At 39.1% G+C, this 27,011-nt stretch overlaps 1 protein-coding gene across 7 annotated transcripts in view; it reads left to right on the top strand.

The window, feature by feature from the left end:
* The window catches only part of STAU2 (staufen double-stranded RNA binding protein 2), a 200,551-nt gene that overhangs the window by 17,380 nt on the left and 156,160 nt on the right, over positions 1-27,011 (top strand). For all 7 annotated transcript variants that reach the window (XM_072999042.2, XM_072999043.2, XM_020812817.3 and 4 more), the window contains 2 exons: positions 4,130-4,265; positions 20,034-20,193. In XM_072999042.2, coding sequence (XP_072855143.2) covers positions 4,130-4,265; positions 20,034-20,193 — 296 coding nt within the window. The remainder of the gene's footprint in view (positions 1-4,129; positions 4,266-20,033; positions 20,194-27,011) is intronic.

Here is a 27,011-nt window from a genome sequence, read left to right as displayed (position 1 = left end):
CTGTCACCTGGGAGTGAATGTGATGCCACAGCCTCTGAGCTGGGCATGTGCCTTTATCCTTCATTCCTAGATTCCTTATGGAAAGGGGATGGACAGGTAGACTCTCAGAACTGAGTCTGATCCAGTACCCAAATCATCCAACAGAGGTGTGTCAAGACTAACACATGGTCCTTACGGAACACCCCATCTGCCCACCCAGAAATCACATGCAACAACTGATACTGGAAGACATGGGGTGAATGGGTAAAGATTGGGCTGAAATCAGCTGGCCCAATATGGCAATGACACTTTTTATTCTCCACTGGTACACCCCAAAGCAAAAGGAATCTGTAGGGAGCCTTGGAACATAGGAGAATATGAAGCTTTAAATCAAGGATGAGAACTCATGGCGGATTACATCATCACCTTGCATGGACATAAATGTTCACAAAAGGATTTAATTTGTTAGAACATGCTCCTCCAGTTTACCTATATATGCATAGCATTTTAAGACATAGCACTGACTGCATTTAAAATCGAAGCCATCTTCATGGCTGCACTAAAGAAGGAGGTGGAATTGGTATTCTGTGGACCTTCAATTGCTGTTCAGATGTACCTGAGAAATAAAAGAGCTTATTTCATTTAGAATTCATAACAGTATTGTGTATTTATGTTTTAATTTAGTATTGGGCAATTTCATATGTAGCATCTTTGTGTCATTGCCAAACAGGTATAAGCTAACACAGCTGGTTATTCTAGGTTTATAAATGAGAAAGTAATAAGAATAATCAATAATAGAAGGGCTTTTAACAACATTCAGATCCATACCAAATTTTCATATATGCATCTATTGTCCTGCCTGACCAGCAGAGGGCTGTAGAACCTTTTAATTCACTATGAAGTGACAGTGTACCAAAATCACAAGAAGATAGGCAATAGATTTAGCTTATTTTTGGAAGCACACAAGTCTTGACGTACATGCCATGTTTATGAAAGTAGTCAACAATTAATTTAACTCTAGGTAGAAAAATCAGTCTACATACAAATCCGAAAGAAGGGCAGTGCCAAAGAATGCTCCAATTACCATACAGTTGCACTCATTTCACACGCTAGCAAGGTTATGCTCAAAATCCTACAAGGTAGGCTTCAGCAGTATGTGGACCGAGAACTCCCAGAAGTACAAGCTGGATTTCAAAGAGGCAAAGGAACTAGAGACCAAATTGCTAACATGTGCTGGATTATGGAGAAATCCAGAGAGTTCCAGAAAAACATCTACTTCTGCTTCATTGACTATGCAAAAGCCTTTGACTGTGTGGACCACAACAAACTATGGCAATTCCTTAAAGAAATGGGAGTGCCTGACCACCTTATCTGTCTCCTGAGAAATCTATACATGGGACAGGAAGCAACAGTTAGAACTGGATATGGAAGAACTGATTGTTTCAAAATTGGGCAGGGAGTACGACAAGGCTGTATATTGTCTCCCTGCTTATTTAACTTATATGCAGAATACATGATGTGAAAGACTGGACTGAAGGAATCCCAAACTGGAATTAAGATTGCCGGAAGAAATATCAACAACCTCCGATATGCAGATGATACCACTCTGATGGCAGAAAGTGAGAAGGAATTAAAGACCTCTTAATGAGGGTGAAAGAGGAGAGTGCCAAAAATTGTCTGAAGTTCAACATCAAGAAAACTAAGATCATGGCCACTGGTTCAATCACCTCCTGGCAAATAGAAGGGGAAGATATGGAGGCAGTGACAGATTTAACTTTCTTGGGCTCCATGATCACTGCAGATGGAGACAGCAGCCCCAAAATTAGAAGACGCCTGCTTCTTGGGAGGAAAGCGATGACAAACCTAGACAGCATCTTAAAAAGTAGAGACATCACCTTGCCTACAAAGGTCCGCATAGTCAAAGCTATGATTTTTCCAGTAGCGATGTATGGAAGTGAGAGCTAGATCATAAAGAAGGCTGACTGCCGAAGAACTAATGCTTTTGAATAGTGGTGCTGGAGGAGGCTCTTGAGTGTCCCCTGGACAGTAAGGAGAAGAAACCTATCCATTATGAAGGAAATCAACCCTGAGTGCTCACTGGAAGGACAGATCCTGAAGCTGAGGCTCCAATACTTTGGCAGTCTCATGAGAAGAGAAGACTCCCTGGAAAAGACCCTGATGTTGGGAAAGTGGAAGGCTTTCGGGTAGTGTGGGCGGCATATAAGTTAAATAAATAAATAAATAAATGTTGGGAAAGTGTGAAGGCAAGATGAGAAGGGGATGACAGAGGATAAGATGGTTGGACAGTGTCATCAAAGCTACCAACATGAATTTGACCTAACTCCGGGAGGCAGTGGAAGACAAGAGGGCCTGGCATGCTCTGGTCCATGAGATCACAAAGAGTCGGACATGACTTTACAACTAAACAACAAAGGAAAATACCCCATGCTTTAATTCTGTCTTTAAAAAAAGATATATTAATATAATAGTATGGAAGTACCTGTACTTGGACCAGTCAGAATGTCCCTGCTGTCTTTCTTTCTAATTGATTCATCAGAATTAGATGGCAAAATTATATTTCATAATAATGTATGTTTAAGCAGGGCTCATGATCATTCAAAGCTAACACGGCAAGCCCTGAAAAGTTTGAAATTCCTCAGAAATGTGTTCTCTATATAAAATAACTTATTCTGTGCAGATTTTATAGCTAAAAGTCCATGGAGAATGTTAGGTTGTCTAACATGGTTAGTTGGTTCATCTTTCTGATATAGTCATGTGCAGAGTAGCTTCTGTATCACTCACATCTCACATAGAAAGCCATCAAAATTTATATGGAACCTCTTCAAAGTTTACAACAGTAGCACAGTGCTTTAAGAATGTTTTATTGTGATTCATTTTTAATTAGTTTTGTAAGCTGCTTATCAGTGTAGAAATTGCAAGAGTTTTGGAAATCAAGTAGATTAATCCTGTATAGACATTATTTCAGTGCAATATGCAAAACTCCTAGCTCATGAAAGGAAGAGTATGTATATTAATTAGGCTTTGGGAACTGGAGGCCTCTTCAGGTCACCATTTGAATCTACTTCTGTTGGAGTTAAAGAGCATGATAGATGAACTAGTGTTGAGGGCAGGAGCTTTACAGCAAATATATGTGTTAGAGAGAGATTGAAAGGAAAAGTAAAGGCTAACCCCTGCACTGTCTTGTAGTCCTTTTTTGGGGGGCCCATGTTCCTTTCCCACTATCCCATAGTTTTTATTAAAAGGAAATTTAGAGAAACTAAATAACTGAGTTGGAAACAACTTGATGGCATGCAATAACAGCATTAGTGGTTATGTAGAGTTGAACACAGTGATGTAGGAATGACTGTAAAAATTAAATATCCCAGGAAACCATTGCAGTTTCCAGCACATTTATTGGGACTAAAACATACCTGGCTAGTCTTACATTACGTACAGTGGGGTCTCTACTTAAGAACTTAATCCGTATTGGAAGGTGGTTCTCAAGTTGAAAAGTTCTTATGTTGAATCTGCATTTCCCATAGGAACGCATTGAAAACCATTTAATCCATATCTGCTCTTTTCCGTCCATAGAAACTACAGTGGAACCTCTACTTAAGAACTTAATCCATTTTGGAATGGTGTTCTTAAGTTGAAACGTTCTTAAGTTGAAGCAAAATTTCCCATAGGAATGGACTGAAAACCAATTAATCCGTTCTGGCTGTTTTTTTGTTATGTAGAGGTGTGTTCGTACATTGAAGCATTAGTTCCCATAGGAACTAATGCAAAGCTGGTTAATACATACTCTACCACTAGGGGAAAAACTTTTCTAACCTAAGATGACCTAAGGTTAAAAAAAGAGCAGGAAAGGGTTTTTTTCCTGTTCTTATCTTGGATTTCTGTTCTCAAGTAGAAGCAAAATTTAGCAAATGGAGCTGTTCTTAAGTTGGATTGTTCTTAAGTAGAGACGTTCTTAAGTAGAGACCCCACTGTAGCTCTGTGAACACCTGCAGTTAAATTTAAATATGATTTTTACTCTGTATGGCTTTCTGATTAGTTTATGGTTACAGAATTAGAAAATGAAAGTAGTATTGATTTTGGCATTTCTGATGCAGTTGTTAAGTGCTGGACATATGTTCTTATTTTTTGACAGGCAGTATTACACCAACAGTGGAGTTGAATGGTCTTGCTATGAAAAGAGGGGAGCCTGCCATCTATAGGCCGTTAGATCAAAAGCCAATCCCAAATTACAAAGCAAATTACAACTTTCGAGGCATGTACAATCAGAGGTTTGTGCATTTTCAACCACTTGTTTAATTGTTTTTTGAAATGCAGTAGGATCTAAAGCAATCATGGAACAGATTTTTGCCTTCTCATTCCTCTGTGTTGCTTTCTGTTATGTGAACTCTTATCTGCTTTAAGTCTGCTCTGGATTCCGGAATTTCTTTTCTCTTCTGGATGAGGTTGAGAAGCTGCATCTGGAAAGTTCGCAGGAAACGGAAGTATTCCTCCATCTCAGTAGATATTTATGGCATTCTTCACTTTGCAGATGTTGTTACTCGATAGCATTTGGCTTATTAATAATAAAAAAGTCCATATTTTACAAACCTCCCATTTAATACATTCCTAGGAATGGATGTGATTTCTCAACAGCTGGTTTCTGAGAATAACAAAGCTTTCCTTTTCTGTCTAGTTTCTGCTCTTTTCAAAGTCTGAACAACTTCAGAAATATGTAAAACTGAACTGTAAGAGCAACTTTGCAAGAGAGAATCCTAGATCATGCTCATTCATTTGGGCATTTCCCCCTACTCCACCCCATCAAGAAGGCAGCTTTTGTTTTCTGAGGAATTTGAAGCAGTTAGATATTGTTAACATCAGTATGATCATTGAAGTCCATGTAATCTTGAGCCTGTTCTGCATCCCTGTCTCTGCCAATATGTTATTGACCCAGAATTCAAGGGGCATTCCTATACCATTAGTACACAGAATCCAGTATAAGAATTTTATTTTTACTTATTATTTGCCTTTTAACCAACATGAATTTAAATAAATTTGCACATAGCAAAAACTTCAAGATAGTTGTTTTTTGGAGATACTGATGGACAGATAATATAAAAATTAGGAATACCATTGATTGATATAAGAGTAGTGTATTTATTATTATAATACCATCTCAAGACTTAAAACAATCTCAAAAAGTATATACTTCACTGTTACCTATGCTCATTAATGTTTGTCTAAAGAGTTAATTAGCCAAACATCTAGATCAGTAACATATTGATTAACTATGTCAAAGCTTAATAGTAGTGGTTTATGATATATTTTGAAATGTAGGATCTCCTTGTGATAGATCCTATAGCTATGAGAAGAGATCCATAGTTATACTCATGAGTGATACAGTTTTTTTAAATTAGCTATAGTCAGAGATGCTAACACTATGGTTAAAAACTCCATCATAATACAACCCCCCCTAAAAAAAACCCAAGATAAGCCCTTAAGAAAAATCTCAGTTAAGTTTATGACGCATGACTGAGTTAATGTGCATAGTCACCTGAGAGTAAGCTCCATTTAACTTAGTGTTGCTTATTTCTTACTGAGATTGTAGAATGCATTGCACTTTGATCAAAGATATTTGAGCAGCTGAAATGTGAGTTTTAGGTTTTAAAAAAATTCTATATGTAAATAATCTTTCAAACAAATGTTGTTCTTAATTTATTGTTCACAGCTTACCACATTGAAAGTATGGGCAGTGTACTGGAGCTGAGAACTAGTGTATCAGTTAGAGCTAGTATGCAACCTTCTCTTTCAAACTATGAACAGTTCCAATAATTCAGCATTTTAAAAATGACAATAAATCATATTTGTATTTTTTTTTTCTGTCAGCACTTGGTATATTTTTGAGAAAACTAACTCCAAGACAGTCTAAATGTTGACACACAAGTTCCATGTAAGGACTAGCATTTTTGTAAATGAAAATCAGTCTCACAAGGCTTCAGTTTTGAGAAGAGAAGTTGTGTGTGATAATGTGTATACACATACATATATCCATCATTTATTTGCCAAGTTTTCTCTTCACAGGGTTCTAAATTTACAATTTTCCCAGTAAACATGGATCTGAAACATTGTTGGGAATGAGGAGGAAGCAAGTTGGAGTCACTTAGAGCAAGAAAAAGCATGGAGTTGAGTACCATCATCTTGGGGTTCAGACAAGCAGGCGGGGCAGGGATTCCTGCAGCACTGCTTTTGAGTGGCGAGCTGCTGGAGGAGGCAGAGAAGGGAAGTCTCGACTCCTGCCCAGACTGGAAGATTGTGAAACAGGGATGGAAGGAACAGTGTGCTCTGGCTGGTGGGTGGAGGTGCCAGCCAGGGTGGTGGTGGGAAAGGAAGGATCTAGGATGAAGAGGCATGAAGTACTTCATGCTCAGCTCTAGTCATATTCATTAACCTTTAAACAGATGGCAGAGGGTTTTCCTTTATTCATTTCTGCTTTCATTCATCTGACATGAAATTGCTGGGGTGTGCTTCCCTGCTGACCTGTGGCAGGGAGATGTCACATACATGTCAGTGTGCTCAGTCACAGAGTCTTTATGTGCCAGTAATACCACCAAAGAGGTGAACATACAGGCTTAATGTGATTTGTGGAATGATTTAGTTAATATGTGTAGATACTTCCACAGGTAAATGTTTCTTAACGGCTCCTGTGTAGCTGGAGGAAAATTGCATTTGGGAAAGGAGCCAGGTTACACTTATCTCCTAAAATTGAGGGATCATGGGCTTTGGAGCACTATGGACTACTGTATGTCATCTGAGAGAGAACTTTTCTTTTTGGCAGAGTTGAATTTTAAGTCAAGTAGTTCCACCGTACAGATCAAAGCTTAGAAAAGGAGCTATAACAGTGCAGCTTTAAATGATAATCTGAGGCCATCAGAGGGCAGTACGAAATTATCATTTGTATTTAGCTCTGACTTTAGTAAGATTATCCAAAAGTATTTATTTCAGTGTGTTCTTACTATTTGGTATTTTCTATTCTGTAATTTCAGCAGTAGGTTGGCTGCAGTGCTTTGTCCCATAAGAGTTTTCTTAAAGCATTTAAAAAAGAAAAACAAGGCTATAACACCCGGACAGTTACAGCATGTTCTTACACTGTCTTATTTTAACATGAACCTAATGTTGTAATGGGTGGCAGACTTGAGTGCCAACAGAACAAAAAGAAACTTCAGAACATAGTAAATTCTTTGTACCACAGACGTGTCTCTAACCTGTGCCTTTTCTTACTACAAAGCATTGTTGTGCTTTGCCACTGTTCCTGAGCTGTATTTTCTTTTCTTTCTTACCCACTCTTCCACTCTTTGCTTTCTCCTCATCACGTCCATTGAATTTGAACCCCCCTGATTTTACATTGGTACCCCACTCTTCCATGCAGAGATTTAAACCCCAGTGATCTAACAAATTCTGCGGAGTGAAATGTTTGTCACATTCTTTTAGGAGAGGCAGCAGGACTAGATGAAAAGGTATCTGTAGCCAGGGCCTGGCAGATTATGTACGGTACAGCAGTAAGTACAAAAGAGAAGCAGGGTAAAGCAGCGTAAAGAGAAGCCAACCTAGTAGGCATCTGTGGGAGTCAAAAGTTTTTATTTATCCCCTGCCTTTCTTTTAGCAGAGAGGCCCAAGGCAGCTTACAAAGAATTTTAAAACACAAGTGTTAAAAATATCAAAAATAAAATAAATTGTAGTCTAGAAGACTAAACATATTAATAATTTTAAAGTACTAAATAAAATCCCTTTAAAACAATTTAAAAGCTCAGAGTAGAAGAGCAGTGCTTGATCACAGACCTAATAGAATGTTGCTCCATTCAAGGTTTGATCTGCATTTTTTTATCCTAGAAGGGTCACCGGGGACCAGCAAATAGGTTCCCAGGTTGACCTGACCTGGTTGCTTCAGAAGAGGCATGTCCCTGTGGCTCTGTTTGTCAGACAGCTGGTTGCTGAAGATTAGGAGGATGGCTCAAGACTTCTCCCCTATTCCCCTCCCTCCACCCCATTTCTTTTGGCTGAAAACAGAGAATTTAGATCAAGAAAGCAAGCTTGAATGTGTTTCTGCGTTTCTGGTGTCATCTCACTTATTTTTTTAGTGAACTACAACCACTGCATCCAGATTAGTTAAACTGAACTAACTGTGGCTAATTATATGCACTGCATCTTTTGTTTTTCCTTGTTTGTCGTCATTGTACACCCTTTCCACACATGCACTTACACATATGGTTTCAGGGGAAGCGTGGAATACAGCTGTACTGGTGCTTGTTTCTAAGAAAGGAAAAGGCGGAAAGTCAGCCCATTTCCTGTGACTTTTGAAAAGCAGGAACATCTGTTCCAGAGAGCTGTCCCTGGAGCACAGTGGCAAGGGAGCCTGCAGGTGATGTGTTGTGCCATTGCCAGTAGCTATCACTTCAGATAATGTTGATTGCTCTTAGGACTCCAGGAAAAAAGACACAAAATGATTTATATGGGCTTAGCCAGAAAGGACTCTATTTCATTGTGATGTATATTTATGGGAAAGCAATATATTTTGAATCCTGATGATGTCCTGACTTAGGGTGAGAGGGTGTGAAGATGAGTGAGTGATAATGCCTGCTTCGGGAAGGGATGTACCTTTTGTAAACATTTTTCCCCTGTGCCTACACAGTGGCTTACAGATGCATACAACTATTCTCTCTTGCCCTGCCTTCCTCATTCATTCTTATTTCCTTTCTCTGCTGCTCTCTAGAAACATAAATTGTAAAACTAGAGCACAGCCATCTCCTTATGTCAGCTGCTTGCGATATACTGAAAAAAAGGCTGTGTATGTTGATGGTGTTGTATCATATCTGTTCTTAGGGATCTCAGTTCTCCAAGTGTTGGCTTTTATGCAGTCAAAATGGCACAGCCCTAAAAAGGGAACTATGAGTAAACCAGAAAGCCTTTGCGAATACACAGTACACAAAATCCTGTTGTATAGCTTTGTGCCAGTATAACTGGGATTGGACACTATAAACATTTAACTGAAAACAAATGGGAAGCATCCTATCCCCTCCATGAGCAACAATCTAGTTTTTTTAAAATTATTATTATTGTTTGTTTAAAACTATTAAAGGCTTCCCCAGCATCCTGAGGCTCCCAAAGGCTTCCTTCAAGCAAAAGGGAACCCTAGAGAGCCTCAGAAACTAAAATTGTGGGCAGGGAGTTATACTTGAGTTTCCATTCCATTCCAGTGTTTCTAGTTTCTGTCTAGGTTATGCCCATGCACAGTTATGCCAACAGGATTTGTCAAGTGAGTGGAATCTGGTTATCTCATCCTGCTAAGAGAAGAACATTACCTGTCAGCACAGTAGGGAGAGGAATGTTCCCTGATTCCCTACCATCCCCTTCTTAAAACTACTACTACCACAGCTACTTAGGTGGCAAATACAATGTTCCTCTTAGTGCAACTTTGTTTATGTTCTTCTGCTTTAATGAGTGTTTGGAAAATGTTCTTACATGCTGCATGTTCTGTCTGCATGCTATTAAGATTGTGAACTAATAATCCATGGAAAATTTTATGAGCTGAAGTAGATAAGAGATTTGGAGATTTGTGTCATAGATGCTGGGGTTCAGATTAGCTCAGGGAACTGCAGAATTCTTAGCTTTAGAAGTATAATGCATTTTAATCATCCTAAATAGCTTTTCTTAATATTAGACACCCATCAACCATTACTACATCCTCTATTTTCTGCCAATACACTTCTGCCTTTTCCACTGGTGATACCTGTCCTTGAAGCACCTTCTGCAGATAGGTTCATCTAACATCTACATTATGGTGTTTGGGGCATTGTCAAGTTTATTTTCCCAGGCATTTAAGAACTGTTCTCATACTCTTTGATAATTGCACTGTTTAATCCCTACTGGTGGTTTTGCTTTTGCTTCGTTTCTTTGTCATTGTTTTATTGCTGGTTTTTAATATTTTTAATATCTAAATCACTCAAAGAACTTTGGTTACTGGTTTTGAAATATAATAAATTAATAATAAATAACTAATGCATTCCTCGGACCCTCTGAAATACAGTGGTGCCTCGCAAGAAGATGTTAATTTGTTCCGCGAAAATCAGTCTTGCAAAAACATCGTCTTGCAGTACAGTGGTGCAGAAATGCGTTTCCCCATTGGAATGCATTGAATTCTATTTAATGCGTTCCAATGAGGGGAAAAACTGTCTTGCAAAGCATCAGTCTTTTTTTAAAAAAACTGTCTTGCGAAACGCGGTTTCACATTGGAATGCATTGAAATCTATTTAATGCGTTCCAATGAAGGGGGGGGAAACCATCTTGCGAAGCATCGGTCTTAAAAAAAAAAGTCTTGCGAAGCATAGACCCAAATATCGTCTTGCGAAAATCATCCCTAGGAAAAACCGTCTTGTGAAGCGCAACAGCGATCGCAAAACCCATCATCTTGCAGATAATCGTCCCGCGAGGCAATTGTCTTGCGAGGCACCACTGTACTGCTTTTCAGGAATGCATGCCTTCTGAAACAGTATAGGATGTGCCGCAGAGGGTTGAGTAGGTTGGGAGTTCAGTAAAAATTGTGTTTCTCATCTTTCATAAGCAGAGGCACTTTCCTCTAGTGGGTATGATAACTTGATATGTAGTAACAGAACAGAAAAGAAGAGAAAGCAGACCATGAGTGGGTAACTTCCCACTGATTAATTTTTTTTACAAAGTTACAAAGAAACAGTGTAGAAATGAAATGTGCAATGCTAGCAAATGTGAATTGCTTAGTTTTGCACTTCTTTATATTTGGCATCAACTGTCCTAAACTCAATAGCTTTAATAAAGATTACTTTGTCAAGGAATTCTTCCTGTTTCATATTAAATTGTAGGTGTGCACCCAAACATGTAAAGTGTGAATATAAGAAACAGGTGTTTGAAAGCATATATATTACATAAGCACATATCACAGAAATGGGAATTGCTTTTGCTTTATATTGGTGACTGTTGCTGTGTGATATGTGAAATAGCCCTGAAATTGTCATACAACTATGCTGTGTAGTCACGTTTTCTGAAGTGATACATTCCACTAAACAAGAGGTATAAAGGTCTGTCTCCACAAAGAAGTGTAGAGATTATGCATTTATAACTTGACTTCAGTTTCGTAACTGTAGATGTATATAATTTTTCTGTCCCAAGGATGCTCTTTTTGGCTTTGTAGGCTTGATTAGCAAATGGGTCCCTGCTTTCCACATAGGATTAGCATGTTGCTTCTAAAATTATGTGGATAAAATAAGTATAAAACAAATGCAAGGTAATGCATAAAATTACTATCTCTGAAAGAAAACTCATGAGCTCTAGATCCATTCTTGAAGTCTTACCAGGGCTGTGGGTACGCGTACATAAGAAGACACAGCCCGCTTCACAATCTTGGATAGTGTATAGGAGGCACTAGAGACAGGTTTCTGGGCATTCCCCTTCTGGAAGACAGAAGTGAGTTTGTGAGCTAGTTGTCCCTCTCTTCCTAAGCTAGCCTGCTGTCCTTAGATACCCTGAAGGATACTATCCAGTTACCAGGATGAAAGATACATGCAACTGCCATGCTATCAGAGTGCAGAAACTGTTCTTAGACTGCAAGCATTCTTCACCATTGGCTGTGCTGGATAGAACTGGTAGAATTTGAAATCTGATATCTGGAAAGTCACACTTTGCTCATCCATGTTGTGAGTGAGGTGGGAGGGAGACTGTTTCCCTTTCTCAAATAACAAAATTTTGTGGAACAGCTCTGTGGAGTTTAACTTTGGGCCTACTCAAATATAATGGCCAAAATCATGTTTACTCACACAATCTCATAAGGTAAGCATTTACACTCTTCTGGTGGCTCACCTTTGTGCTCCCAATTTGGTGTTGGTTACCAAATGAGTTATGCAGCTAGTTGCATGACCATGTGCACAAAAGGGAGCTTTTAAGAGGTGAAAAACTAGTGTGCATTTGCTCTTATGGAGCTTTGGCCAGTATGTGTCACTTTCTCCATAAGATGACAAGCCTGATGAAAAGAGTTTCCTTCTCATTGTGCACTTTGAAAATCTAGGTCCCTGCTCATGTGTAGAACCTGCACATGCAGGTACTTTTCCTTTTCATACTTGCCATTGCTCACGTGGAGAAGCAAAGATGGAAGAATGTGCCCCCTTCTAACCATGCTGATGCTGCTGGATTCTACAGGGACTGAATATGGCCAAAGTTATCTCCACTTGTGGGCCGAGCTTTTCATCCTGGTCCTTCTTCCAAGGTTAAGACTCTTCCGGAATCAGCTATGCATTCTGATGCTTCTGAGACTGTATCCCTCCCTGCTTCCTTTCAAGGCAAAGTATGGCATAGCAACCCGCATCACATAGTTAAATCTAGAGGTGCATGATTCAGGGTTGGTAGGTTTTGTAGGAAATCCAATTAATATTAGACTAATTAATATTAGTCATACTAATGACTATAATTAGTCATTAGCTTCTAAATGCTTATGCTCACTTCACTATTAGAGCCACCACCTTGCTTCTCAACAGGTCATGTCCAGAGTAACACGTTTTGTAATCTGTCTGTTTGGACATACCTTCTTCCAGTCCATTTCAGTTCACTCACACCAAGGAGTGTGGTGTTTATACCCGACATATCATTTCTTCTTTAATTCTGAGCCTACCTTGAGTCATACTACTGACATTGCAGATTCCAATTATATGCACTGTGCAGCTTTGAACTTTCCTTTAATATTTGTTCTTAACATCCTTTCAGCGTTCATACAGTTGCTTCATTAAGAACAGTACAAGTTGTAGTTGCCCTTAGCTCTTCCTCAGGAGCTGATCAACTGCCTTCTACCCTAGAAGTCACATCAGCCAACACGAACTCTTGTTTCATTTTGGATTGTCTTACCATAGGGCTTTTGAGTTAGAAAGTATTCAGAAGCGGTTTATCATTACCTCCTTCTGCGTAGTACTAATAAGAGCTGGATAGAGCTCAGCTGCTGTTGTCTGTGAAAGATCCTCCACCTGTGTCAACTTCCACTATTCCTACTATCCAGTAGCTGCTTTTCAAGAATTTCTCAGCTCATGATTAGATAATTAAATTTTTGGAAGAGAGTTGTGATATCTTCCCGATTTGTGAAAAAAAATCTGATATCCAGAGATTCACAGACATTTCAGGAGTTTAATTCCACATGAATAATACCTCAAAAGAATGCTACACGTTTGCTTTTTGTTGTTGTTGCTGTATTCTTGTTAGTTACCATAGTCTTGAGAGTGAAGGATGCCTACACAAAATTCTTCTTAGTAGGCAGGTGTACTATTTTGTGTAGGATAGTAGAAGATACAGTCATGCTTCCTTCCACTGTTGCATTAGTCACATTCCATGGAAACTAGTAGAGGTAACTAGTAGCGTGGTCTTTTAGACCAGATGGGTGGGGTATAAATCAAATCAAATCAAGCAATCAAATAAACAATCAAACAAACAAACAAACAAACAAAATAACCAGCAGGAGGCAGCAGGACCTACATAGTGTATAACTAGGTAAGTGAACCATGACAAAATTGTATCTGAGCCTTACTTAGTGATGGAGTCTTTAAGCCAGAAGTTAGTGATATGACCCTTTGGAATCTAAGAGAAGCTGTTTGCTTTGATATTTTGCTTGTGTTCTACCCTGTTTCCCTGAAAATAAGACCTAACCTGAAAATAAGCCCTAGTATGATTTTTTAGGATGCGCATAATACAAGCCCTACGCCAAAAATAAGCCCCAGTTAAATGAAACTGTACCTTCCACCATTGTGCAGCAATCAGAAGTAGGTGACATGACTGTATGTGAATAAACGTAGTTTGTTGTACATGAAAAATAAATAAAGCACCCGTGAAAATAAGCCCTAATGTGTTTTTTGGAGCAAAAATTAATATAAGACCCTGTCTTACTTTGGGGAAACACGATAAAATCCTTAAGATTCCTTAAAAACATTCAAGCATAAAAAGATGTCAGCTTTGTTGTTATTGCAGATTTAGATTTGAATACAATTGCAAACTCTTAATTCTCTATGGAGGATGTGTGTGTGTGTTTCAAAAACAGAATTGGCAACCTGGTACCCTCCAGATGTTTTAAACTGCAAGTCCCATCAATTCCAGCTAGCGTTGCCAATAAATGAGGGTTTTAGGAACTGTAATCTAAAACATCTGGAGGATTCCAAATATCTTGTCCCTGATACAAATTATAGATTAATATTGATTTGGATTTTGGCACTCTGAAAAGGATTTCTCTGCTCTTCAAAGAGATGATGAACTTTGTTGTGGTTTTTTCTTTAGTTTTAAATCCTTCATAATTAAAGTTATTTTAAATCTCAGAGTTAGATTATTTAAGCAGCTGCTTCCATTCTCTGTGACAATAGGCATAATTATTCTTTTATTCAGGTGACTCCCATGTTTGTGAGAACAGAAAATGAATCTCATAAGCTAACTGTCGCTACTGCAGTAGATTTTGTGATCATAGATCAGTTAGAGATAAATGTGAATGCTACGAGAAATGGAAGACCAGAAATACTTCTCCTTGATGAAGCTGACATTATAGGCTATATAAATAAATGTTTTGATTCAATATAATGCCACTGTGACTTAACATTTATGTACCTTACTTCAGGTCAAGGAAACACAAGAGCTGTAAAACACAGCAGTCCTTACCATTTAATAGAAGGGAACATTAATATTGTAGATACACTGGAAGAAAAATTATGAGTTTAGAAAGTTACTGTAGGTAAAGCATATTCACAGGGCGTGGTAAACATTAATTTTGGCAGTCTTTTGAGAATAAAATTGGATTTGGTGTTTTTTTTAATGGCAAATTCTAGAAAGAGAAGGGTCTCATCCTCACATTGTCAGGAAATCCAATAATACCTGGCATACAAGCTGTAGTTGTGCTCCTTTGTGCTCCACTTTACAGTTCTAATGACCTGACGTTTTGGAGACATGAGTTAACAACTCCCAGAATCCCTCAGCAAGGCCATGTTGACAAAGGGATTCTCAGAGTTGCACTCTAAAAAAGTAACTTATCCTAACTCTGATAGTGTATCTCATGCACAAAATAGGCGCAGAAATATGGTCAGAGCCAGTTGCTCAGGTAGATTATATCGTACAAAAACCTCAGCATGCATGTAGCATGTAATCAAGGAATTAAGCATTTATAAAATGGGCTATTTTCCAGTCTTAGAATACAGGCTGGGAAAAAAATCCTAATTTCAGTTGTAGTACACTGGTGAAATTAAATTTTCTAAGCAATTTTCTGTTGGCTTCAGTTCATATAATACAAGTTAATAGCTTATGCACCGAGACCCCAAGATAATAGCTTGGGGTTATTATCTCGGAAAGTTGAACCTAAAATAACTAGATAGTCTGGGCATGCCCTCCCCCACCCCTATGTCTAGTTTTAGAAGTAATTGAACAAGTTGACTGTGACAGTGCCACTGAGGAGAAATTTAACTCTGAAAATGCACTCATTCTACCTACCAGCTTCATTTACCTTCAGTTATATTGTTACATGGCTACATCTAGTTATCTGTGTAGGTAAAGAAATCATTATGTCTTGAAAGCTGAAGGACATTCAACAGTGACCCCAGACCTATGGCAGATGTGAGTATTAGTGATTTTGTGGTGAAAAGGCAAACATGTTTTATTCTTTGTCAAAATTGTTGGAAGTCCTAAAGGTCCATTCATTGTACCAAAAAATATTTTGACTCACTGCAAGTTAGTAGAAAGCTAACAAAGTCGTGAAAGGACCCAATCACTATACCTTAATATAAGCTTTTTTGTGCAAATTATGAAATATAGTGTGTACAGCAAAGGGGAAATCAAACTTACAGAACTCCTATCATCTTGCTGTGTTATCTGTTTTGCTAAGAGGTTCGTAAAGGCATGTACTCTTCCAGGAATGTTCATGCAATAAGCAGGGATCAGCAAAAATACAAGAATGCAGCACAGACACGTTACTTATTACAGTAATTCTTTATATGTTTTCATGTATATTTGATGGCCATACATGGAGAGGTCCTAGGGGATTCTTAGTATGCAATTAATATTTTGGCTTAGGAAAAAACAGATTGTTTCAGCATGCTTATATATTATGACATCATATTCCAGTAAAATTATAATGAACCAAAATTTTGTTTGCCTCTGTGGCAAACCAAAATGAGTTTTGTAATTGTCAACAGACCATAGTGATTTATTTAATTACAGTGGCGCCTGATCACACCAACTTAAGGCGTGTTATGAACTCTGTTTTTAGACATTAGGAACTAGCTGTAAACATTTACTCATTGCTGATATTGTGCATGCTGGGTCATAGTTTAAAAGCTTATTTCTACTTTAATTATCTTTGTTCATAAGTGGTATTGATGGTCTCTTAAAAAATAGGTATCTGCCTTAATAATTAACGTTTCCAGCATACTAGATGGCATTTGCAAACCTTATATTAAATAAGTTTGGTACATTGTACACATAATGTTTGTCCATGTAAATGCCCTTGTAGTTACCAGCACATCTTCTATGAACCTTTCCGTCATTCCAGTTGATTTTGTGCCTGAGGTATTGTTGTCCTTCTTCATAATAAATGTTATTCCAAAATATAAGGGCTATAAGAAGTTGCTACAGGGGACACATCCTAGGTATATCTTCTCAGAAGTAAGTTCTCTTTAAGTTCAGTTACTCCCAGGTAAAAGTGTGTAGAAATATAGTTCCAAAAGTTCCCAAACCATACCCTGTGCCAGGCCTGCCTAGTCCTGTACTGTACACATTTACTGTAACCTGAGAATGGGAGCTACTGAGCAGACATGCATAGGAGTGTGCTGTTAGGCACTCATGAACTATCTTTCTTTTTAACATTGCTCAGTAATATACTGTATTTTTCTGTGTATACAATAATACTTTTGGTTAAACCTGTGGCCTTCCAGATGTTGCTGGATTGCAACTCCTGTTATCCCAGCCAGCATGGCCGCTGGTGAGGAATGATAGTAGGCATAATCCAAAAACATGGAGAGCTACAGATTCTCACCAGCTATACTAGGACTATGAAAATATTTTTCAATAAAATCATGGAATGCTGTTGCCAGTTGGAGCTGATAGCACTGGCCTTAATTGGTCTGAGACGTGCCTCAATGTAAGGTAGTTTTGGTCTACTTCAGGGCACCACATGGGACCCAGCTGTAGTAGAGATATCAGGACTAGTTAGTACACAGATCATCTGGGGTCAAATTTTCACTCAGCCATAACATTTTAAAATAGTATATAGGACAATTCACACTTTACAGTGTGTTTTGTTCTTTTGAGGATAGAGTTTGCTTGTTTGTTTAAATTATTTTACACCACATTTCTCCTTAAAAAGGACCCAAAGTGGCTTACGTCATTAAAAGACAATATTTAAAGCTAAAAATAGCAAATATACACATATTGAAAAGGCTACCACGCTGAGAAATAGTAGACAGAAGCAACACCAAAAGTACAGTACATTCAAAGCACTAAGGCACAAGAATCCATTTAAAAAACCCACTCAGGAGCCAGTCACTAAAGGAAAGTTTGCCTGAAGAGAAAGGTCTTTGTCTGCTTGTGGAATGACAGCAAAGATCGCCAGCCTGGCCTCCTGTTGGAGGGAGTTCCAAAGTCTGGTAGCAGCAAATTAACCCTACATGTGCTGCCTTGGTAGTTATGATAGCAAAGTGATACATCGTTTTGTTCTATTAGCTATTCATGACAGAGCAGTGAAAGAGAAGAGAATCGGTTCTTCTGTTTGCACTCAGATAATTCAAAAATCTTGTCACAGGTTTTGATACAATATTGAGAACTTCAGTAATGTGATACATAGAGAAAAATGGAAATGTTTCACTGAAGGTAAGCTATAATCCTTGCAGAGTTATTCACCGACATGGTATCAAGCTACGTAACAAGAACGAAAAGCAGAATATTTACTTTAGCTTTTAATATTCTTGTTCTGTTCCATCATGCCTGAAACAAAGGCAACTTCTTTACTTTGTTAGTTCATTTCCCATTCTTGTGTGTGTCTTTCACATTATCAGAGTATAGACAGATAAGTAAGCAAGTAGGTGAAGGCCTTTCTCTTCAGGCAAGCTTTCCCTCAGTGACTGCTTAAGGCATAACAATCCATCTAAAATTATGCATTACTGCTTTGACGATGTTTTTAGTATTTGTTGTGTTTCCCATTTCTCAGAGTGGTATTCATTTATTCCTTTTTAATATTTCTGTACTTAGTGTTTTTAGCTTTAAATATTGACTTTTAATGATGAACACCACCTTTGTTCATTGTTTTGTTTTTAAATATTGTTATTCAGTTATGTAAGCCGTCTTGGGTCCTTTTCTTAGGAGAACAGTGGGGTAAAATATTTTAAATAAAGTAAAATAAATAATAGGTAGATGCCCCTTCTAGGTATAAACCACTGGGAACATAGAAGAGCTTACTTCATAGTTCATTTGTGTAGGACATAAAGTTGTTTATTCATCCATTAAATCTGTCTCATGAGATTGTTGTCTCACATGCATGCTACTGGTAGCTTTCTAGAGGAGGCATTTTATTTTATATATAAGGAAATGTTACACTGTATCTCAGAGAAGAAATTGTTATTACATGATTCATAACACCCACACCCACCCCACCATTAAGCACTGTTCAAAGGTTTGCATTGAAGCAATGTGGAGTTACTTAACCCGCTGTATGCTTGCACCTTTCCCATTTCCCATAAGCTCCATTCAGATTGCTTCTGGCTATGAGGTTCCAATTACAGTGGTGCCCCGCTAGATGATTACCTCGCAAAATGGTTAATTCGTTAGACGATGAGTTTTTGCTATCCCTATAGCGCTTCGCAAAACGATGTTTCCTATGGGCAATTTCCGCTGGACGATGTTTCAGACCGTGCTTCGCAAGACGAGTTTTTTTCAGGACCGATTTTCACAAGACGATTTTTACAGCTGATCCGCGCTTCGCAAAATGGTTTCTCTATGGGTGAATTTCGCAAAATGACGATCTCCCCCCATTGGAACGCATTAAACGGATTTCAGTGCATTCCAGTGGGGAACCGCATTTCGCAAGAAAGTGTTTTCACAAGACAGCGATTTTCGTTGAACGAATTAACATAGTCTTGTGGGGCACCACTGTATATGTTTGCAATGCCAAGTACTATATGGGGAGAAAAGTAACTTTGTAGTGGAACAGTTTGGAACAGAGAATTTGCAGTCATTTTTTTAAATTCAAATTGCCAGATCTCAAAATTGGCATTTGTCAGCCATGTTATTTTTAGTTTATCTTCAGTATTGTTGTTACTATATGTACAAGACTATGAGTGTGTATGGTGCTATATAGTAGGAACAGGTAACTTTAATGAGTTCAAGTGCCCTCTTCTCTTTTGCATAGTTTAGATGCTGCCGCCAAGGCATTTACAGTGTGAAGTTCAGCAGACAAAAAGCAATAGGAAACAGGGGAAGAGGAAGGCAGGATTAAGGGGCCTGCCATTTGTAATTTTTTATGTTAAAAATACATTTAAACTTAAAGCACATTGTATTACCTGATGGTGGGTTAACTGCCGTGTTTCCCTGATAATAAAACAGGGTCTTATATTAATTTTTGCTCCAAAAATGCATAAGGCTAATTTTCAGGGGATGTTTTATTTTTTTCATGTACAACAATCTACATTTATTCAAATACAGTAATGCTTCTTCTTCTTCTGGTTGGTGCACAATGGTGGAGGGTGGGGTTTCACTTAACTGGGGCTTATTTTTGGGGTAGGGCTTATATTACGAGCATCCTGAAAAATCATACTAGGGCTTATTTTCAGGTTAGGTCTTATTTTCAGGGAAACAGGGTAGCAGCACCTGTTTCATTAATCACAATATAATTCACTTACCTGAATGACATAACTGTGGGCTGGGCCCTTGTCTTTATTAATACATGTATATTTCAAAAATTATTTGCATACAGTATCCACAAATTGTTTGGTGTGTGCATTTGGTTTAGAGGGAATTAACTTAATCATGTTTTCCTCTAGATATCACTGCCCAGTGCCTAAGATTTTCTATGTCCAGTTGACTGTGGGTGAGCGTGAGTTTTTTGGTGAAGGGAAGACTCGCCAAGCTGCTAGACACAATGCTGCAATGAAGGCACTTGAAGTTCTTCAGAATGAACCAATTCCACCCAAATTACCTCAGGTTAGCGGTATATCACTCTGCCATAACAAGAAGCTATCGTCAAATATTGGTGCCCAAATTTGAAACACATCAGAACTGTTGTGGGGAAATTCTTTTTTGCTTTGTACTTTGAGAAAGTGAGCTTGTTATTGGTTTAGGCACCCCTGTTCAACTTCACAAATGAATAAAATTAGCTCAAATTAATAGAATCTGAAATTTAGATTGACATTTAGGAATGACATTTCAGGAGTCTTTAAATATTAAGTGGGAAATCATTGTTAGGTAGAATGCAAGTCTTCGAATTGAAACTGTTTTGAAGTGTGAACTTCTGTCTCTTGGAAAGTCTGACCATGTTTTGCATTTGATCCAGCTCCCTTCATGCTAAACTGAACTTGAAGTGGGGTTGGCACCTCACCCCCTTCCAGTTTCTTCTCTTTGGCATCTCAGTTAAAAAGGAGAAATAAAGGAAGCCTTACCTTTAGAAAGAGGTGGAGAATATCAAATTGCGGAGGGCTAATAAACAAGAGAGGACTGCTAAGAAAATGATGCATCATATTGGGGATTGTGAACCTCCACTAGCCTGGAATCATTGGTTCCAATGCCCATATAAACCTTTATGACTGCTCCTTTTTATGTATATGTATTTTGTATATGTATGGCAAAACTCACCATATGGAGGAGAGAGTTTTCCAGTACAGAAGCAATTGCTATTAGGTCGTATTATCATTTCTTTCTAGACAGTATAGCAAAAAAAGTATCATGGTATCTTTAAGACTAACAGGTTTATTTTGGTGTCATCTGCCCTGGAGTACAATCCACTTCTTCAGACACGACACATGTTCATATGTGCTACCCAGTAGATTTCTTTTTTTGTTAAGTATTATTTATTTTTATTCCTTTTTTTAAAATTCAACATATAAAAAACAAAAATAGAGCAAGAAAAAAAGAGAATAATAAAAAAGAAAAACTAAACTAAACCCTCCCCCCTTTGGAATCAAAGACTCCAGCCTCGTTAACCCTCCGCTCTCCCCGGTTTGGTTTCCAGTGTAAACTAAGTAGATATACATATATAGTAAAATTTGCCCTACACTCCTGTCTTTCTACCACCTTTCATTTCTCCTTAATCTGAATCTACTCCAGCTTTCATTATGATCTGCATTCTCTCTCTCTCTCTCTCTCTCTCTCTCTCTCTCTCTCTCTGACTCTCTTTAAAATTGCCAGACATTGAACAATACTGGATCATGAGTTGCATCATATCACTGACAGAATGTAACTATCCACCGCACACTATCCATTCAGATATTGTAATAGTGGAATGTACTAATCAATTGCTCCAAACAAAACAAGGGAAATATTGGGTAGAATGGAGAATTATTTGTAATAGTAAACCTTCAGTTACTGTTAGAGCACTGGGCAAATAATAGTGTTGTTACTAGACAGAAAAGAGGATTATATTTAATAATGAACCTTTAATTGCTGTTGTAGTACTGGCGAAATTTTAAAAAATGTTACTAGGCAAAAGGAGAAATATACTTATATTTCAGGTGCTATTAGAGAATAATAATTTTGTTACAGCCAGGAGAGGAGATCTGAATTCTATACTTTTGTTCCCCATAACCAAAGAGTTATGGGAATCCCTTGTTTTTTAAATAAAAATCATCCATAGCGATTTTAGATTAGCTAGACTGGACTGTCGACCCTCAGGAATCTATTTCCACATACAGTGGTGCCTCGCATAACGAGCACCCCGTTTAACGACGAATCCGCATAGCGATATGGATTTTGCGATCGCAAAAGCGATCGCATTGTGATGTTTAAATAGGGTAAACATCGCATTTCAATGATCGGTAAGCGTTTCGCTTACTGATCTTCGCATTGCGGTGTTTTAAAACAGCCGATCGGTGGTTCCAAAATGGCCTCCGGATCAACAAAATGGGCACCCGCAGTGTTTTCGCACGATTTCCTCGCTTACCGAGGCGGCGAAAATGGCGGTGCTATGGAGGATTTCCACTCAGTGGTGAGTTTATCCCCTATAGGAACGCATTAAACAGAGTTTAATGCATTCCTATGGGGTTTTTATTTCCGTATAGCGATGATTCTGGATAGCGACGTTTTTCCTGGGACGGATTAACCGCTATGCAGGGCACCACTGTACTTCCAAATTTTTCCCAATGATGACATTCTGATATGAAATTTTGTGCATGTGAATGAGATCACAAAGTTATTTTGACTCAGCTTCTGAACAGCTGTCAGATGGTTTTCAGCATTCAGTCTATTAGTCCCTTGGTATATCATTAGTTTGTTCAGTCTTACAGTTGTGTGAGTCAACACTTTCATTATTCTAGAAAGGAAACAATTTATAAACTTAAAGGTAAATGAATAAATTAAAGTTGTTTCACATCCACAGTTCAGATTTGAAGGTTTGGAACAATAAAATTGTGAAGCTAGAGAAGATACAGAAGATCCATGATCTGGATATCCAGTGTTTTTTTTAAAAAAAAGTTTAAAAGAGTATATGTGTGAAATGGATCTCAGTGAGGTGAGAGGGCATACCACAGATACCACAGATTCCCAGTGTGGTACAGTGGATAGAATGATGGACTAGGACTCTGGAGACCAGGGTCTGAATCCTTGCTCAACCATGGAAACTAATTGGTAGAGTGGAACTGGTAAAACCACCCCTTAAATATCTCCTTTAACTTGAAAGACCTATAAGGGTCACTACAAGTTGGTTCCGGTTTGACAGCACAGAAAATACAGACACGCACAAAAGACAGCATAATTATCTCCCTGTGAAGTATTCTAAATGTAGATTACCATGATGGCAAGCTGTTTCTTTCCCTAAAGGGGAGATGCTTAGTTTACCACTATGAATCAGACAGAATTAAAGCATTGTAGAGCTGAAGATCTCACTGAGATCTTAAATGAACAGTGCAAAGAAATAGAGGAAAATAATAGAAAATAATGTTCAAGAAAACTGGAGATATTAAAGGAACATTTTGTGCAAAGATGGACATGATAAAGGACAAAAATGGTAGGGACCTAACAGAAATAGAAGACAACAAGAAGAGGTGGCAAGAATACACAGAGGAATTATACCAGAAAGCTTTGGATGTCCCGGACAACAACAAGGCCAGTGGAGGTGATGGCATTCCGGATGAACTATTTAAAAACTTAAAAGATGATGTTGTTAAGGTGCTGTGGTACATGGGGTCATGAAGAGTCAGACACGACTTAGCGGCTAAACAACAAAAACAACAAGAGCTGAAAGGGACCTGTAGTCTAGCCTTTGTACCAAAGAAATAAATCCACAGCTAATACATCTCTGACAAGCAGCCATTCAGCCTCTGCATAAAAGTCACCAATGAAAGACAGGTACAGTGGTGCCTCGCTTAACGAGCGCACCGTACAACGACAAATCCGCATAGCAATCCCCTTTTCGGGATCGCTAATGCGGAGGCATACCGATCGTTCCAATGGGCAAAACTCGCATAGCGACGATCAGTAAGCGCTTCGCTTACCGATCTTCGCTTTGCAATGCCCGCGGATCAGCTCTTCGGCTGTTCTAAAATGGCCGCCGGATGCCCGAAATGGCCGCGTGCAGTGTTTTCGCGCCCTCCCCTCGCTTACCGAGGGTGCAAAAATGGCTGCCGCTCTGGAGGAAACTTCGCTGAACGGTAAGTTTAGGGCCCGATGTTTAATGCGTTCCAATGGGTTTTTATGTTCCGTTTAGCGATGTTTTCACATAGCGAGGGTTAATCCGGAACGGATTAACCTCGCTATGCGAGGCACCACTGTAATCTGTTCTGCCGTTATTGTCTGGATTTTGACTAAACATTTCCCAATGTTTAGTCAAAATCCCTTTTCTTTTAATTTCTGTCTATTCCTTTAGGTTCTATCATCCAGCTTCAGAAAACAAGCTTTTAAGATCTCAAGCATACAGTCCTTCAAATTTGAAGTTTGCTTTCATATCATGTCCACCTCCATACCCAGTGCCATCAGTTGTTCTACATAGGGCTTGGATTCCAGAACTGTTACTATTCTGATCTCCCTCCTCTGGACATGTTCCAATTTGTTGATATCGTCATTGAGCTGTGGTGGCCAGAACACTTGTGACCCGCAGATTTGTAGCTGTGTCAAAAAAAGAGGAGTAATATTAATCAGGCATGACTTAGTGAGAAATTCATGCTTGATCTTGTTAGGCCAGCTACCGTCTGTTCTACAATCTCTCTTGGTATAGACATCAAGTTGACAGGTTTGTAATAGGCCAGATCTCCTTTTTCTCCACTTTTGATGGGGATACTATTTGCCCATCTCCAGGTTTGCTGGAGTTTCATCTAGAGATAAGGACGACTTACCATTTTGGCGAGTCCTGCTTTGTGATCCGTCAAAGTTTGTGGGGGGTGTTAGCTGTCTAAAAAACAAAGCTGACCCCCCCACACACACTTCTGCAGCCTGCGCCCCGCCACCTCCCTACCTTGGTGGCCGCATCGCCGTTGCTGCTGGACCGCTGCCCCTGATAGGCTAAGGGAATCCAGGCTGCCCTTTGCAAAGATGGAGGCTGCAGCTTTCCTACCCTTAATGAAGCCACAGCTGCCATATTTGTGAAGGGCAGCCAATGTCCCTTTCTGCAGGCCATGGCTGCGGAGGCCAGCTGGAGACTGTTGCGGCCACGATGGATGACGGCGCCAGGCGGTGGCGGATGGTGGCAGCATTAAGGTAGGGAGAGGAAGGGGTGGTGGATAGGCTATGGGGGTGGGTGGCTGTGGGGCTGGCTGGCTTATCAGCCTGCCAATCAGCTGATCGGCAGGCCCCTAGGCAGAAAGAAAAGGCCATAGGAAGGGAGGGAAGGCTAACTTTCCCTCTCTTTCTATGGGGGACAAATAAAAATGGGGCAATATTCATTCCTTTGTATTCGTCGGGATCTATGGAACTGACGAATATGAAAGGATGAATATTTAATGAATCAGCTATTTTTAATGAATTCACCATTTGTTTTTTTATTCATCCCCGTGTCTAGTCTCATCTTTTGTCAGAGACTGAGATGACATCTGCAAGTTCCTTTGGAACCCTTGGGTGCAGCTCATCTGACCATGAAGGCTTCTTCTGTGTACAACTACCCTGTTTCCCCGAAAATAAGACAGGGTTTTATATTAATTTTTGTTCCAAAAAACACATTAGGGCTTGTTTTCAGGGGAAGTTTTATTTTTTTCATGTACAACAAATACAGTCATGTCATCTTCTTCTGGTTGCTGCACAATGCTGCACAGTGGTGGAGGGCAGGTTTTCACTTAACTGGGGCTTATTTTTGGGGTAGGGCTTATATTACAAGCATCCTGAAAAATCATACTTGGGATTATTTTCAGGTTAGGTCTTATTTTAGGGGAAACAGGGTATTGGCTGCTCTTGTTGACTTGCACTCCTCTTCTTTTTTCTATACATACTCCTTTTAAAGCTTCTGTCCTCTGGATACCCCTTTTAAGAAGCTCCTATTCATTGTGCATTCTCTTCCTTTTGATTATTTCTGACTATAAGATGTCATCCAATATTTTGTTCAGCTCGTTAAAATCTGATTTATTATCTCAGTCAGTCTCATAACAGCACTGCAAGGCTTGTACTATTTTCCCCCGAAGCCTAGATTTTTGCCCTTTCCAGCTGAAGTACCACATAGTCCTGGAATCTGAGTACAGTACTGTGTAGCCCACAGACTTTGTGATTACAACTGGTATTGCCCCATATGCAGCTGGTTTTGCAGGTGGTCCAAGCAGTCACAAAACTTTCAATGAGAAACTGAACAGTTGAGGTGAAAGATTTTGGTGCAGTATGCAGCAGTGTGAGGGAAGGTGAGGCATGCTTGACACAAACTCTGCACTAAATAAATAGGAGTCTTCAGAGTGCCTTTGGATTGGAGATTCAAAGTCCTAAAACAATGGGCACTGAAACTTTGTGGGTTTGAATCTGTGTGACTACTGGGGAAAACACAGTGAGGAGAACGAGGCGCGCATGGGAACACGAACCTGCATTCATGAAAAGAAGTGCTGTACAGCTGCCAAATTATTCCTGCCAAGCAGCCAAAGTGAGGCCTGAGAAGGGAATACATAGCCAAAAGCTTTACTGCTGTGATGAGAATCACACGTAAGCCATGGATCTTTTGGAACTACCAATCATCCGTCCACCCATCCACCCATTTCCTTTATTTTTTCTGTTGGTGGTGAGGGAGCTTACGTGAAAGGATCTCAAGAGTTGTTATTGCTCAGTACTGGTGACAATGCATGACACAAGAGAGCTCATCTGTCCTGGTTTAGCCTCCCCTTAGTTTATAGTGTCTGTTTTCATGCAGATGGTATAAATTGAGGGGTAATGATTCAGAGGGTAAAGGCATCTCGTAGTGCACCAGTTGCATGCTGTAGACTGAGTGGAACAACATATGAGGAACTTCACAGTCTTTGAATCTTCACCAGAATCTCTCTCTGATTTTAATTAGTGAATTAAATCAGTAGGCTTTTAAAGTGATAGATACTTTGGAACCCTTAGGGCTTACCATGTGTTAAGTTGGAGACCAAATGAACGGGTTGGTTCTAGGTTTAGTCATATTTAGTAAACCCACTGAAACTGATAGGACATAATTCTGTGATGCAGCAACCCAGTGCATTTCTTCCATGATCTTTTCTTCACTGGCTTGCCTGAGGCACATGATTAGACATTCTAAACAGGTCTTGGACTCTGTCTGTACGGACTGCTGAATAAGAAGCTTATGGATCTCGCAGAGCTCCTGGTAGAGAGACAGGTCATAAATGCAATAAATATTTGATGCAACTAATTACATAAAAATGAGTACA

Source organism: Pogona vitticeps, chromosome 4, assembly GCF_051106095.1.
Source record: "Pogona vitticeps strain Pit_001003342236 chromosome 4, PviZW2.1, whole genome shotgun sequence".
Lineage (NCBI taxonomy): Eukaryota > Metazoa > Chordata > Lepidosauria > Squamata > Agamidae > Pogona > Pogona vitticeps.
The sequence above is the reverse complement of the archived record's forward strand: the minus strand, read 5'-3'. Positions and strand labels throughout refer to the sequence as shown.